The sequence below is a fragment of the Cebus imitator genome, unplaced genomic scaffold (genome assembly GCF_001604975.1).
Source record: "Cebus imitator isolate Cc_AM_T3 unplaced genomic scaffold, Cebus_imitator-1.0 Scaffold215, whole genome shotgun sequence".
Lineage (NCBI taxonomy): Eukaryota > Metazoa > Chordata > Mammalia > Primates > Cebidae > Cebus > Cebus imitator.
Window position 1 is genome coordinate 3058050 of NW_016107530.1, and position 16588 is coordinate 3074637.

At 42.0% G+C, this 16588-nt stretch overlaps 1 protein-coding gene across 2 annotated transcripts in view; it reads right to left on the minus strand.

Annotated features, from left to right (window-relative positions):
* Positions 1-5062: 5062 nt before the first annotated feature.
* SUPV3L1 (Suv3 like RNA helicase) overlaps positions 5063-16588 on the minus strand; it is a 32223-nt gene continuing 20697 nt past the window's right edge. For both annotated transcript variants that reach the window (XM_017548926.1, XM_017548927.1), the window contains 7 exons: positions 15549-15729; positions 14920-15013; positions 13631-13850; positions 11306-11386; positions 10759-10935; positions 6512-6660; positions 5063-5559 (listed from right to left, as the gene is read on the minus strand). In XM_017548926.1, the coding sequence (XP_017404415.1) occupies positions 5127-5559; positions 6512-6660; positions 10759-10935; positions 11306-11386; positions 13631-13850; positions 14920-15013; positions 15549-15729 (1335 nt within the window). In that variant the 3' untranslated portion in view covers positions 5063-5126. The remainder of the gene's footprint in view (positions 5560-6511; positions 6661-10758; positions 10936-11305; positions 11387-13630; positions 13851-14919; positions 15014-15548; positions 15730-16588) is intronic.

A 16588-nucleotide genomic window follows, 5' to 3' on the forward strand; every position in this document is an offset into this window, starting at 1 on the left:
AGGAGCCAAATGAAAGAGTTCCTAATAACTAAAGCTAGAAAAAATTGATAGGAGTGTTAAAAAGAAAAAATTGATCAAGATAAAGTATGATTAGATTACAGCCCAAAGTACACATTTTCATTAGTCTGTGCTTATATAAACAAATAATTGAATAAATATATAAGTGAGGGAGCAAGGACCAATCTCCCATGAAGAAGGAATTTACATAGATACCCCACCGTCAAAGAGGTGAAGCATAGTGTACACAATGACTCTTTCCAGAGAGTTCAGTATGGAAAATGAGAAAAGGGTAACGTGACAGTGAGGAAAACTGACACATATCCTCAGCCACGTGATCAAGGTCAACTTCAGCAGGGTTAAGTCATGTTGACAGTACAGATCCGTGATATGAAGTGGTAAGAATGGCACCTTACCTCTGGGCTCTTTCTATCAAAACCCACAATGCTAGTCTAATCATAAGAAAAACATCAGACAAATCCCAATTGAGGAATATTCTTTAGAATACGACTAGTACTCCTCAAAGCTGCCGAGGTCACCAACAGCAAGTCTGAGAAACTGTCACAGCCAAGAGGAGTCTAAGGAGCCAACTAAATGTCACGTGGTATCCTGGATGGGGTCCAGAAGAGAAGGCCACTGGGTAAAAAAGGAGATCCAAGCAACCTGTGGCCTTTAGTTAATAATGTGTCAATCTTGGTTCATTAATTAATTATAACGAGTGTACCATACTAATATAAGATGTTAATGGGGGAACTGAGTGTTGGGTATAGGGAAATTCTTCATACTATCTTTGCAATTTTTCTGCAAATCTAAAACTATCCTTTTTTTTGAAGCCTATGTTTTGAAATCCTTACAGACACTGCCGGGTGTGCTGGCTCACGCTAGCACTTTGGGATCACCTGAGGTCAGGAGTTCAAGACCATCCTGGCCAACATGGTGAGACCCCGTCTCTACTAAAAATACAAAAATTAGCTGAGCGTGGTGGTGCACACCTGTAATCCCCGCTACTCAGGAGGCTGAGACAGCAGAATTGCTTGAACTTGGGGGGCAGAGGTTGTAGTAAGCTGAGTTTGTGCCACAGCACTCCAGCCTGGGTGACAGAATGAGACTGACACAAAAAATAAAATAAAATAAACCTTACTGACATTTGGGGAATCATTTTAAAAAGCCAGCTTACCATCCAATCAACCTGCATCAAAACTGAAAAGGCATTAGGCCTACAAACAGAGCTCTCCATTAGCTTAATTCTTCACTTTTAAACATAGACACAGGCAAGGATCACTAGACACGTAAGACAAGTTTCCAACAATGAAGGTAGAAATCAAACCAAGGTAGGAAAAAAAAAGGAATTAGAAAGAATGTAAAAAACATAAGAAAACTGTAAAATGATAGTATCTACAGAGGCTATAGGTAGAGGTTTATCTATTTTTTTTTTAGATAGGGTCTGGCACTGTGGCCCAGGCTGGAATGCAGTGGTGTCATCTCAGCTCACTACAACCTCCGCCTTCTGGGCTCAACTGATCCTCCCACCTTAGCCTCCCAAGTAGCTGAGACTGCAGGTGCACGCCACCATGCCTGGCTTATTTTTGCTCTTTTTGTAGACACAGGGTTTTGCCATGTCACCCAGGCTGGTCTGGAACTTCTGAGCTCAAGTGATCTGCCCGCCTTGGCCTCCCAAAGTGTTGCGGATTTACACTCTTCCACAGTTTATGTTCAGTGGAATCCACAATAATCCAAGGAGGGCTCTCAGGCGAGTACTTCAAAACCTTTAAAAAAATATTTTAGGCCGGGCGCGGTGGCTCAAGCCTGTAATCCCAGCACTTTGGGAGGCCGAGGCGGGTGGATCACGAGGTCAAGAGATCAAGACCATCCTGGTCAACACGGTGAAACCCCGTCTCTACTAAAAATACAAAAAATTAGCTGGGCATGGTGGCGCATGCCTGTAATCCCAGCTGCTCAGGAGGCTGAGGCAGGAGAATTGCCTGAACCCAGGAGGCGGAGGTTGCGGTGAGCCGAGATTGCGCCATTGCACTCCAGCCTGGGTAACAAGAGCGAAACTCCGTCCCAAAGAAAAAAAAAAAAAAATTTTTTTTAAATATATTTTAAAGCTTTGAAACTGGGGAGGGAAATCTCAGCATGATTCCCTTATCCCTTTGGCTGTCCTTTAGGAAACATCTATTTTTCATTACATCCTAATAGGTTTGAGTTAGACACACACAGAATGACTGCATCATAATTACAGACTCCCAGTTTTGAGTCATAAGAGACTCTGATTTGTAGTGATAGTTTTGTATATTCGTGATTTACAGTCACTTTTCAAGTTTCATTTTGCAGATTTATACTCTTCCACATATATAACATACAAATCATTACAGGTCACCAGATATTATCCCCAGTCAGTGTTTTTTATTGTTGTTGTTGTTTTGAGACCGAGTCTCGCTCTCATCCAGGCTGGAGTGCTATGGCATGATCTTGGCTCACCACGACCTCCAGCTCCAGGGTTCAAGTGATTCTCCTGCCTCAGCCTCCTGAGTAGCTGGGATTAGAGGCATGCCCAGCTAGTTTTGTATTTTTAGTAGACGGGGTTTCTCCATGTTGGTCAGGCTGGTCTCCAACTCCCAACCTCAGGTGATCTGACCACCTTGGCCTCCCAAATTGCTGGGATTGCAGGCGAGAGCCACCTCGCCCAGTCCCCCAGTCAGTCATTTCCTAACCATATTTTATTAAATTACCAGGTCTGTAGTGATAGGCGAAAATTAGTATGTAAGGCTCAGTCCACAGCCCATGTTTATGTTCAGCAGAATCCACAATAATCCATGGAAGGTTCTCAGGCGAGTACTTCAAAACCTGTGAGAAAACCAGAAGGACAGGAAAGAGCTGTCTTTCAGCAAAAGCAACATGACCTAGTGAAATCAACGCCGGGAATTTAGTTGGCCCTGAAGCCCACAAAGAAAGATAAGTGACATGTCAAGCTTGTTGCAGAGAAGGAAGACCTAGGCCGTTATCTTGGTGAGACAATTTTAGGCACACTGAAGAGAACTCTCCAGAGCCACTCCAATTCTCTTTTTCCTGTTTTGCTTCACATGCTGTCATCTTTTCTTTAGTCTCTTCTAACCACAATGCCCTCCTTTCCCTGCAAAGGAAGGAGATGTGAAAGGGCAAACTGTTACTATTTAGAAATGCTCGTTAGCTAAATGTTCAAGCAGCCCTTCCCTTACAGTATCCCCCACCCCTACCTCTCTTATTTGAGGCTTTAACTTTATTTAACTTAGAGACAGGGTCTTGCTCTGTTGTCCAGGCTGGAGTGCAGTGGCATGATCACTGCTCACTGCAGCTTCGACCTGCTAGGCTCAAGGGATCCTTCCACCCCAGCCTCGCGAGTAGCTGGACCACAGGTGCACGCCACCACACCCAGCTAATTTAACTTTTTTGTAGAGATGAGGTTCTCACTGTGTTACCCAAGCTGGTCTCAAATTCCTGACCTCAAGTGATCTTCCTGCTTTGGCCTCCCACAGTAGCTAGGATTACAGGCATGAGCCACTGTGCCCAGCCACTTATTTATTTAGCTTATTCAAGACTTTTCACTTGCCTTAGTTTTTAAGTGTCTTGCCTAAGTCTCTTTGAATTACCAACTCTGGCCACCAAACTGGAGAAAATAGGAGAGTTGACAGCATTCTAAGTGATGTACTCCATCACTTAAATCCAATGGGACCAAATCCACTATTTAGTTCAATTCATAGCTATTTTTTATAACCATCTGGACAAGAATGACTATGTTTGGGGCCGGGCGCGGTGGCTCAAGCCTGTAATCCCAGCACTTTGGGAGGCCGAGGCGGGTGGATCACGAGGTCAAGAGATTGAGATCATCCTGGTCAACATGGTGAAACCCCATCTCTATTAAAAATACAAAAAATTAGCTGGGCATGGTGGTGCGTGCCTGTAATCCCAGCTACTCAGGAGGCTGAGGCAGGAGAATTGCCTGAACCCAGGAGGCGGAGGTTGCGGTGAGCCGAGATCGCGCCATTGCACTCCAGCCTGGGTAACGTGAGTGAAACTCCGTCTCAAAAAAAAAAAAAAAAAAAGAATGACTATGTTTGCTATGGTGTAAGTCACAGGGGTAAGCAAAGTCTAGAAGGGGCAGTTGCCCTATTGCAGAATATCAAGAGATAAGCACTGCCAGGCATTTCACTAGTTTATCTACAAGCAAGGGAGAAATAGAGTCAGTGCCACCCACTCAGCCTTTATTTCCATGAAGGCAAAGGTCAGAATGAAGATTATCATGTCAGTTAAATATGTTACCTCTAAATTACCAAATAAAAAAGCAGACAGAGGTGGCAAATCTGGCTACGTTCCCTCACCCAGTTTGAATCAAATCATTTAATCCCTACTTTGAAGTCAGCCTCAATTCAATAGTTGCTCAAGAAATTAGGCCGGGCATGGTGGCTCACGACTATAATCCCAGCACTTTGGGAGGTCAAGGCAGGCAGATCATGAGGTCAGGAGATCGAGACCATCTTGACCAACATGGTAAAACCCTGTCTCTACTAAAAATACAAAAAAATTAGCTAGGCGTGGTGGCAAACGCCTGTAGTCCCAGCTACTTGGGAGGCTGAGGCAGGAGAACTGCTTGCACCCAGGAGGTGGAGGTTGAGGTGAGCCGAGATCACGCCACTGTACTACAGCCTGAGCGACAGTGCGAGACTCTGTCTCAAAGAAGAGAAGAAAAAAAGAAATTAGTTCATTGCTGACATCCTCAGCAGTGGCATAGGAAAGTGGTCAAACAATTCACCAGTGATTTATTCCCTGTCTAGCACTGTCTTAGTACTAGTCTAAGAGTGCACTGTCTTAGTACTATTCTACAAATGGCCATTATATAAATATTTAAATTAAACCTCTATGATATCCTAGTATGTTCTAAACTTAAAAAGAGTAACAGTTTGGTCATTGTTAAGAGTGATTTTTCTCTGCAAAAAAAAAAAAAAAAAAAAAAAAAAAAAAAACCACCAAAAAACCCCCAATACCAGCTGGCCACAATACTAGAGCAGGGAGTAAATGCATATGAGGGAAGGGCATTCAAAATAGATTTTTATTTGCAAAATTAAATTAAAAAAACAACCAGGAACAGAAAACTAATCTGAATCAGGTTCCTTCTTTCTTCTCGTTCCTTTCGAATGAGTCTCAGACTCTCTTCTTTCTCTGTTGCGTTCAATTTGTTGTGTCATCCACTCTTTTTCTAGCTGTTTCAGCATGTCTGGAGTGAGGAGTCCTTGCTGCACCAATCTGGAAGCAAGGGACAGCTCTCCGGCATCAGGGCTGGGTGGCTCAGCAGCTTTACTTCCTACAGCTTTGGCGCCGCGTGCCCTTCTAGCTTGGCTCCTTAAGACTCCTGACAATCGTGACTGCCTCTCTGATGGAAAGCTCTCCAAATTCAACAGCTTACGTGTCTCAGAAATTTTAATCAATTTAGTGATATTGTGTACACCATCTTGGATAATAGTATCTAGTTCTTTCTGGAGATCTCGAATAACGCTGGCATCTGGAAACATATCCATAAATCGGTAGCTGGGAAAAAGACATATTAACATTACAGGAACAGCTCTTATCACACCCAATGGCACACCTAAATCTTGACACTGATTCATTCCAAATGTTCTCTTTTTGCAAACTCCGTTCAGTGCCTTTGCTCAATCTTCATTTCTGCCCCCCACACACCCAAGGAATATGTCGTTCTGAGGGTGGGTCGGCACTGTACCTCAAGGATTCTGATATACTCCTGGAGAGGGACATGCCCTCCTTTGAGAATCACTGGCCTAGCCGGGCGAGGTGGCTCACGCCTGTGATCCCAGCACTTTGGGAGGCCGAGGTGAGCAATCACGAGGTCTGGAGATCGAGACCATCCTGGCTAACACAATGCCCCGTCTTTACTAAAAACACAAAAAAAAATTAGCTGGATGTAGTGGTGTGTGCCTGTAATCCCAACTACTCAGGAGGCTGAGGTGGAGAATTGCTTAAACCCGAGAGGCAGAGGTTGCAGTGAGCCGAGATCATGCCACTGCAGTCCAGCCTGGACAACAGAGCGAGATTCTGTCTCAAAAAAACAAGAAAAAAGACAATCACTGGCCTAGAATAGGACTTCTCAAATGATAATGGACAAGTCAATCACCCGGGGAGCTTGTTAAAATGCAGAATCTGATTAAGTCAGGGATAGGCCTGATACTCCTTAGTTCTAACAGGCTCCTGGGTGATACCAATGCTTTTGGTCCAAGGACCATCCTCTGACTAGCAAGAGTCCAGTGGAAGTTCCTTCTCACCTAGCCATCTTAACTAGAATTGCAAGAATTCAAGTCATTTTTGGAATGGGTATAAACCAGGTTCAACTGCCTTTATGGACAACAGACATCATATAGAGCACCTTGCAAATATATCCATAATTTGAAAGAGAAAAACAAATTCATAAAACCTTTAACTTGCCCTTTTAGAAAAATGAGAGCATATAAAGAAGAAATGTTGGTACCTTAGCCACAGGTAAAGATCCAAGACATCGTGGATAGCTTCAAGATCCACGAGGTCTTTAATATTCTTAGGTGGAAGTAAAGGCCATTTGATGTGTCGGCGTAACCATGCAAAGGTCAGAGGCTCATTCCTGCTATACTGCCTGGCAAACTGAGAGAAAAAGAGGAAATGAGTTTCATAGAAGTGTCAAAATTCCCTTAAGTTTACAGTTAGAAAGAGAAAAAAAAAAAAGAAAGCAAAACAAAACATTAATTGTGGTTGCATTTCAATAGACAGGTGGTTTCTTTTCTCCTTTATACTTTTTTACATTTCTAAGAACATTTAATACTTTATAAGGCCAGGTACAGTGGCTCACGTCTATAAACTCAGCACTTTGGGAGGCTGAAGCGGGCAGATCACTTGAGCCCAGGAGGTCAAGACTAGCTTGGGCAATATAGAGAAACCCCGTCTCTACAAAAAACACAAAGAATTAGCTGGGCATAGTGGCATGTGCCTGTGATTCCATCTACTCCTCAGAAAGGTGAGGTGGAGGATTACTGAGCCCAGGGAGGTCAAGGCTGCCGTGAGCCATGATCATGCCACTGCACTCCAGCAGAGTGAGACCATCTAGAGAAAAAAAACTTTATGAAGATACTTAAAAAAAAAAAAAAAAAGATTTCCTTCTTTTTCCAAAACCAGGGTAATAATATGTGCATCAGAAGCTGTACAAGGGCTACTCTAGGTACACTGCCTATAGGGTATCTCTGCTTCACAAGGAGCAGTAAAACAAAAAAAGAAGCTATAGAAGAACTCATTTCCCAGGGCCTAAGTCTGTTAACTCTTATTTAGGAAAATGTGATGTTCTAAGCTATGCACAGACAGTACCTGAAGACTCCCATTTTCTATCTCATGATGTAATAGTCCTATAACCTCAAATACGAGCTTAAGTTTCCCTATCTTGTTAATGTCCTCCCTTAGTATAAAGAAAACCTCTGAGGTGGCCTGGTGCAAGGCTGGTCAGAAGTCAATCTTGGCTCTGCCTCCTGCGAGTTGTATGGCTTTGGCCAAGTCACCACTCTGTGCTTCAGCTTCCTCATCGGTGACGTGAGACACCACAGCCCCATCTTGAACCACAAGACACTGCCAGGGAATGTGCTTTGAAAACCATGTTGCATTCCAGGCATTAGGCTTTATTATACATCACCTGTACTTCAGAAGATAGATATACAACCACACAGTAAGACCCCTTAAGCAAGAGTTTAAATAAAATCTTCAGCTTCAAGATTTAAGATGATTTCAAATGATTCCTTTCCTAACTGGGAAAAATTATCTCTAAATGCTTAACATAAGCAAGGTCAATACTTCAGAGAGGAAGAGCAGTTTTAGACCAACTGTGGTTAAATAATGCCACAATTTTGTTAAATTCAGGCTGTTGCCCTCGTAAGTTTAATAAATGCCCAGTAGGATAGCCATAAAGGGCAGAAATGTGACCACACTACCTGCTAGGCAGGACAAGCCAAGCACGAGTTCTCAAGTTATCTTATAAAGGCAGTGGCTGTATTTTTTTTTTTTTTTTTTCTTTTTTTTTTGCCACAAACAACTAGTGGAAGCCCAATATATAAATGAGATAAGTAAGGAGCTATGCAGAGAGGGCAGGGAGAGATGTCCATCCATCCATCTATCCAGCAGCTGGCCCTAAAGGAGCTCCATGGAGCACAGCTTCCAAATCACAGTCCTAAGGGGCATCATAAGTCATCAATATAATTGAGCTCTGTCATAATTCAGCAATGACAAAGATCAAGAAAAAAGGAAAAGTCTCTAGATTTTATATTCTATTATGTATGTATATATGTATTTATTTAGAGATAGAGGCTCTCTCTGTCCCCCAGGCTGGAATGCAATGACCTGATCTCTGCTCATTGCAACCTCCACCTCCTGGGTTCAAGCAATTCTTCTGCCTCAGCCTCCTGAGTAGGTGGGACTACAGGCGCTTGCCACCAACCCCTGCTAATTTTTTGGTTTTTGTTTTTAGTAGAGACATCGTTTTGCCATGTTGGCCAGGCTGGTCTCGAACTCCTGGCCTCAGGTGATCCACCCACCTCGGCCTCCCAAAGTGCTGGGATTACAGGTGTGAGCCACCACACCCAGCCCATATTCTAATTTTTTTTTCTTTTTATTATTTTTATTTTTTTTAAGACGGGGTTTCATCATATTGGTCAGGCTGGTCTTGAACTCCCGACCTCAGGTGATCTGCCCACCTTGGCCTCCAAAGTGCTTAGATTACAGGCGTGAGCCACCACACCCGGCATAGTCTAATTTTTAAACAGAAAACACATGGAAAGCCTGGGCATGGCCACTCACGCCTGTAATCCTAGCACTTTGGGAGGCCAAGGCGGGTGGATTACTTGAGGTCAGGAGTTCGAGACCAGTATGGCCAACATGATGAAACCCCATCTCTACTAAAAATATAAAAAATTAGCCAGGTGTGGTGGTACATGCCTGTAATCCCAGCTACTCAGGAGGCTGAAACCGGAGAATCACTTGAACCCAGGAGGCAGAGATTATAGTGAGCCAAGATCATGCCATTGCACTCCAGCTTGGGCAACAGAGCAAGACTTTGTCTCAAAAACAAAACACACAAAGCGTGATGGCACACACCTGTGGTCCTAGCTACTCAGGAGTCTGAGGTGGAAGAATCACTTGAGCCCAGGAGTTTGGGGTTACAGTGAGCTATGACTGTGCCACTGCACTGCAGCCTGGGCAACACAGCGAGACCTTAAGAAAACAAGCAATTGTTGACCTGCACATTCCAGAGACTCCCTATACCTTAGTAAAGAGCTTCTACTTCACTAGAATAGCTGCTTAAAGGATGGCATGAATGGGGCCAAGGCCGAGACTGAGTTCCAATCTGGTCAGTTTAAAGCAGTTTAAGACTCTGTTCCATAAACTTCACCCTTATGCTAGCTAAGTCTTTTCACAACTGCCAGCTCTAAGAAACATATTTTCTAGTTAAACATCTGGACGTGGAAGATCTCTAACACATATTGTTAAGAGAAAATGGGCAAGGTGCGAGTAATTCATTAATACCACATTTATGGGGCCGGACACAATGGCTCATGCTTGTAATCCCAGCACTTTGGGAGGCTGAGGCAGGTGGACTGCTTGAGCTCAGGATTTTGTGACCAGCCTGGGGAAGATGGCAAAACTCTGCCTCTACGAAATATACAAAAATTAGCTAGGCATGGCTTGTACCTGTAATACCAGCTACTCAGGAGGCTGAGGCACAAGAATCGCTTGAACCCAGGAGGCGGAGGTTGCAGTGAGCCAAGATGGCACCACTGCACTCCAGCCTGAGTGACACAGTGAGACTCTGTTTCAAAAAAAAGATAATATTTATGGGGAAACACACCCTCACAACAAATCTAGTGTTTCCACATGAACATGCATGTAGGCAAATGCAATGAAAAACAGTCTGCAAAGATACATGCCAACTTTAAGTAGTTATTTCAGAGGACTAAGATTAGGGGAGGTAGTAAAATTTAAGCTATCTGTAATGTTTTAATTTTGTATAAAGATGATATATGTATTATTTATGTAAATTTTTTTTTTTAAAGGATGGAATCTTGCTATGTTGCTGGTGATGTTCTCAAACTCCTAGGCTCAAGCAATCCTTCCTGCCTTGGCCTCCCAAAATGCTGGGATTACAGGCATGAGCCACAGCACTGGACTCTTTATGTTATTTAAAAAGTAAGTTTAGAGATAGATTTGATTAGAATATAGCTGGTGAGCAGAATGCTCAGGCCTACAGAAGAAATGGCAGTGAACCTCAGTAAGTCAGAACAAGATTCAGAGAAGGCCTTTGGGTATAGTGAGGTGGGGAGAGCATGCGAAGCAGAGGAAATAGGGCGGGCAAGGTCCCAGGGAGGTGAAAACAGCATGTGAGGGCAGGAAGTTAGTTTCCACTGTCCTTCCTGGTCCCCCAGAATCCTGTGCTTCCCAGAAGTCAGAGATTTGCGTCCCTACCCAAATGAGTTTAAAGGGGCTAGAGGCTTGGCACGGTGCTCGTACAAGACAGTAACCCCCGGCTCAGTGCTTTACACTTAAGAAAACTGAACACTGTTGCTACTATTAACCCCCATTTACGTTTTAACAAAGTCTCTCATATTACAGTATACTCTTCTAATTGTTTTATTTTGAATAACAAAATACTGCTTGGGGAAACTGTGTTAATCAGAAGCAACTCAAAATATTTTAAAGATAAAGGTTTACCTGTAACAGGGAAGAGCACACAAAAGGCTGCTTCTTGTTGATAGGGGCCGTGCAGAAAACATACCTCACTCGCAAACTTAATGGAATATGCTGGATCAACTCTGCAGAAAATTTAAAATCATCCATATTGCAGACAAAATACTGCCCGTCAACTTGTGAAAAGTCTACAAAAATATCCTGGGGAAAAAAGATATATAAAATTACTGGACTGCCTAAGTGAATTAAAATGAACACTGAATAACGTGCTCAAGTCTACAAACGACAATCTCTTTAATCCAGAACAGACTTCCAGAAAGGCTTGCTTTAATCACTGCCTCTTAAAGCCAGATGATTTCTCCCATATCTGTCCCCACCTGAAATCTGAGAGGAAATTCCTCAGGACTAACGTCCCAAAAGATTTTTGAGTAAAAGTTTTCGCTTGTAAGATAAATTTTATAAATAGTAACTTCTCAAAGGCAGACTATCCCTTCATGATCATGAAGTTAACCAGTAATCACCTGACATATCAACATTTTTAGAAGAGATTTGAAAGGGAGTTTCCACTTACAATGAGATTGGAAAGCGTTGTATCAGGGAGATGGTAGGCAAACATTTCAATCTGCTCAGCAGTTGGATGAAGACCAGCTGCCTTTTAGTAAAAGAAAAAAACAATCAGCTGATTTTTTTTTTTTAAAGGACAGATTTTCTTAAGTGATTTCATGATAAAGTCCTACTCAGGCTAAGCTCTCACCAAATAAATACATTCAGGCTAAACTCTCACAAAATGAAGTAAATGCCAAGAATTTGAGTAAAAGAGAAAAAATACCGTTTCATTATTTATTACCAATTAGAAAAGTTGATGAGATGATTTAGTAAAAATGACAGATTTATTGCCACTGAGAAATTAGTCTTTTGATTATATTTTAGTCATATTTCTAAAACCTATGATGATCTGACAGAGTACACAAAAATGATTTTATGGCCAGGTGCAATGGCTCATGCCTGTAATCCCAACATTTTGGGAGGCCAAGGTGGGGAGATTGCTTGAGGTCGGGAATTCAAGACTGCTTGAGGACAGCCTGGGCAACATAAGGAGATCCATCTCTTCAAAAATTTTTTCTTTCTTTTTTTTTTGTCTTTTTTCTTTCATCTGACATCCAGGAATACAACAATTTTTTAAAAAAATTAGCCAAGTATGGTGGTGAGCACCTAAAGTCCCAGCTGCTCAAGAAGCTGAGGTGTGAGGATTTCCTGAGCTCAGGAGTCTGAAGTTACAGTGAGCTATGATCATGCCACGGCACTGCAGCCTGAGTTACAGAGTGAGACACTATCTTAAAACAAAACAGGCGGCGGGGTGGCTGGGCCGCCGGCAGCGGTATGAGGCGCGCGCTCGGGGTCCCGGTCGCGAGGAGGAGGAGGATGTAGCGCGCGGGGGGGAAATGGCTGCCGAAAACAATCCGGAAGATGATCATGGGAACAGCAATAGCAGTCATGTAAAAATCTTTTTACCGAAAAAGCTGCTTGAATGTCTGCCGAAATGTTCAAGTTTACCAAAAGAGAGGCACCATTGGAACACTAACGAGAGATCATGATGCAGCCATCCTTTTGGATTTCTTTTTAATAATGTGTGACCCTTCACCTTTGATCCCCTGACCTGCATTACCTTGGTAACCATTTCATTTTTTAATTTCATTTCATTTTTTAATTTTGGTGTACAAGCTGTAACATTTCATCTCTCAAAGTGTAACACGCTGATTTCCTCAACTAGAGATACCCCTTTGAGCGATAAATTTGCAAAATGCTGTCTTCATTTTCCGTATTAAAATTCATTTCAGTTTTAAAAAAAAAAAAACAAAAAAACGAAAGAGAAACCTGTTTTCCAGGTTAAAACCACTTTCCATCTTAATTCTCCTCACTGAATTAAAATGAGTAAGAAAAACCCAGTCGCTTTAACCAAGGTAATAAAACTAAAATACATACATACATACATACATACATAGCTCTAGAAAGATATGAGAACATTTTTAAACTAGAATTGAGTTCTCTGTAGCTGCACATTACAGTGTTAAGACATGACCACAGGTAAGTAAGGAATGAAGTATGAAATAGAGAAAGTGAATGAAAAAGACAAAGAGGAAAGGAGGCAAGAGTGATTAGTCATAAGGGCGGGAAGAAGAGTCCAATATATGAGGTGCCCAGGTGGGAAGTGGGGAGGTCATGGGAGCCACCCAGGAACCTAACTGTACTGCCAAGAAAAGTTACAGCAATGATTCCAGCACAGCCTTCCCCTGGGAGCTTCTCCCTGCATTATCTCATGTCTATACTCCCCTTCATCTAGTGTCAGGGACAAATGAGATAAGCTATGTATGTGAACTTTCCAGGCAACTTTAAATTTTGTTTCTAGAAAGTTACTTTGTTTCAAATATGTACAATTCTAACTCATTAACTATATTGACCAAAATTTAACCTTGTCTTCACAGGATGAAGTTGTATTGCTTAGGGCTGTTTTTGCCCTACACTCAAGGGTTTCGTCTATATTCAGGCTTCTGGTCATTTTTCAGTCCCTAATGTAGCTCTGTGTGCTCACCTGAAGCAACTGCTTTCCTCCCTGTTCCTTCCTGCTGCTAGATTCCAGAAGAAATTAAAGGCAAATCAGGTTAACTAAACTCTGTCAATCTGGACCTTCACTTGCATACCATTCTCTGATCAAAAGATCTCTATGGCTCTCCAAAGCAATAAAGGAGGGGTTTTTTGATGCAGTTTTCATGGCACAATATTTTCTTTCACTTATGTTGTATCCAGAAAAGTGTCTGAGGCAAGAGTCTGGATGGTGGGTGAGGGAAAGAATGACTATCCTCCACAGAGAAGTAGTAATTAACATGTTACACCTTACCCTTATGGGATCCACAGGCCTATTCAAAATTTCCTTTAATAAACCGAGATCTTCGCGGTTCATTGTTGTAACCTCTCCTTCTTTAAACTGCGAGTTGAATCTGCCAGCTCTGCCAGCAATCTGCAGGGCCTGAGAGGTTGTGATTGGTTCTATTTCTTTCTCTCCCTTTTCATTGATACTGGGCTTTATAAGGGAGTAAAAAATAATTCTCCTTATGCTCCTGAAACAGAAATAAAAGTGATCCCACAGACTGTATGAAAAACCCTCCAATACTGGATCATTACATAATGCTCACTCCAATACTAGCTTAGGTCCTCTTGCAATCTTGACTGCCACTTAAAAAATTAAGGAATGCCAGGCACAGTGGCTCATGCCCATAATCCCAGCACTTTGGGAGGCTGAGGCAGGAGGACTGTTTCGAGGCCAGGAGTTCAAAGCCAGCCTGGGCAACATAGCAAGACCCAGTCTCTACAAAAAAATTTTAAAAAACAGCTGGGTATCATGGTGTGTGCCTGTAGCTCTAGTGCTCAGGAGGCTGAGGCAGGAGGACCACTTGAACCCGGAAGTTTGAAGCTGCAGTGAGCCATGATCAAACCACTGTACTTCAGCATGGACCACAGAGTGAGACTCTGTCTCTAAAATAAATAAATAAATAATATTTAGGCTTAACATTGTTATCATTTAGAGATAATAACTAGCCCCACATGCATTATAGGCATTCGGACACCTGACTGAGAAACCGAAAATGAAGTGACGTAGTACAACAGGTTAGCAGTAGTGGAGGGCAGCATTCAAACGTTCTAGTGTGGGCCGAATGTAGTGGCTGATGCCTGTAATCCTAGCACTTTGGGAGGCTGAGATGGGAGGATCACTGGAGGCCAGGAGTTAGAGACCAGCTTGGGCAAAAGACCTTGTCACTAACCCCTAAAAAACAAAAAATTAACCAGGCTTTATGGTGCGTGCCTGTGGTCCACCTACTCCAGAGGTTGAGGCAGGAGGATTGCTTGGGCCCAAGAGTGCAAAACTGCACTGAGCAGCAGTTGTATCACTGCACTCCAGCCTGGGCAACAGAGCAAGACCCTGTCTCTAAAAAAGTCCTAGTGCTATTTAATATTTTCTTTTTATTCCCTCAGTAGGTGGAGGCAAGATAAATCTCAAATCTATCCTATAATATTTATTCTCCTAAATCAAAGTGTTTGGTCATGAATGGCAATTAGAAAATTGAAAAACAAAAAACCACCACCCAACTCTCACTGAATATTCATGCTTATTAAAAACAAATTACTTACAAATTAAGACCCATGCCAATTGCGTCTGTGGCAACCAAGATTTTGCATGGGTCATTGGGATCATTAAACTTTTTTGCCTGAGCAAGTTTGGCCCCTAAAATAAGAACAATTTATGTTAAATAAGTAGTCTTTTATTACATCATGCTAAATACATGTTGGAAACCCTCACCTCCTCTTCCCATTTTTAATGACAAAACCTTTACTGTTTCAAACTTTCATTTCTTTATATCCTCAAGAAGCCACTTATCCTTTAAATCCATTCCTTCAAATACTCCGTCATATAGCAACACAATCCCCCCCCACACTAGCCTTATCATTCCTGAGGACACAGATTTCAGGACTACAATTTAAAGGACATGGTCAAGTCTAGATTTCAATGACGTTTCTGTAAGAAAATAATAAACTCGGCATTTAAGATATAGTCTAATAATAGCAGCAACAAGAGCTATAATTAAAATACTTCTATTTCCACTAAGATGAAATAGAAAATTATTTTATATGACGTTTAACAAATCACCCATACATCAAGCAGCTTAATTCAGTATTGTTTACTATGTTTTCTATACATATCTCAACATAAATTGCAAAGATAAAAGACTTCATATCTTGTCACAATGAAAGTCAATTACCGGGTGGGAGACTGCCATATATAACAGCTGATTCTAATCCTCGAATTTCAATCTGCCGACTCACAGAATAAATATCATTCTTGCTAAAACAGACAATGCAGTCCCCAGGCCGAAGGTTATCTAAAGATTCTAGTGCATGGTCCAGCACAGAGATGGGGGTAAGCCTCTTATAGTCTCGAACCTACAATAAAGACATGAAATGGCAAAATGACACACCTAAGTCAACTTCTTGTGACTAGTAATTAAGTGAAAAGCTTGCAATGCAGTTAAGAGCAGCTAAAAATTGGTAAGTACCAATGGTCTTCAAAAGAAAACACAGAAAAACATTTATTTTGATATTTTAAGTGTTAACCATCACTTCTTGACGTCTCTAAATTAAGAAGGTGAGATACAGTTTTCATATATTTTCAAAGCTTTCTCTCATATATTTAATTTTCATGGCAATGTGTTAGGTTCAGAAGGGTTATTAACTGTTATTTCCATTTTATAAAATAGTAAAACTGGGCCCAATAAAAGATTAATGTCCGAGGCAGTTTGCAAGTCTAACCTTCTGTGATTTGCCTAAAGAATGCAAAGCGAAGAAGGGCAAAACATAGAATGGACTCCAAAATTTATTCCACTATATTCCACTATCTCTCCTTAACTTCAATTTTCTGGGAAGTGAGAGTGCTTATGTGTGTGTGTGAGTGTGTGTGTATATTTTTTTTCCAAACCTTGAAAGCTGGGCATAAAACTAAAATAACAGGCTAATTCAAAATTATTTCCTTGGCTCATGCTTGTAATCCCAGCACTTTGGGGGGCCAAGGTGGGAGAACTGCTTGAGCACAGGAGCTCAAGACCCGCCTGGGTAACATGGTGAGATGCCCTTGGAACAAAAAAATAAAAAATTAGACAGGCATGGTGGCACACACCTGTAGTCCCAGCTATTTGGGAGGCTAAAGTGGGAGGATCACTTGAGCCCAGGAGGCTGGGGCTGCAGTGAGTTGTGATTGCACCACAGCACTCCAGCCTGGGTAACAGAGTGAGACTTTGCCTCAAAA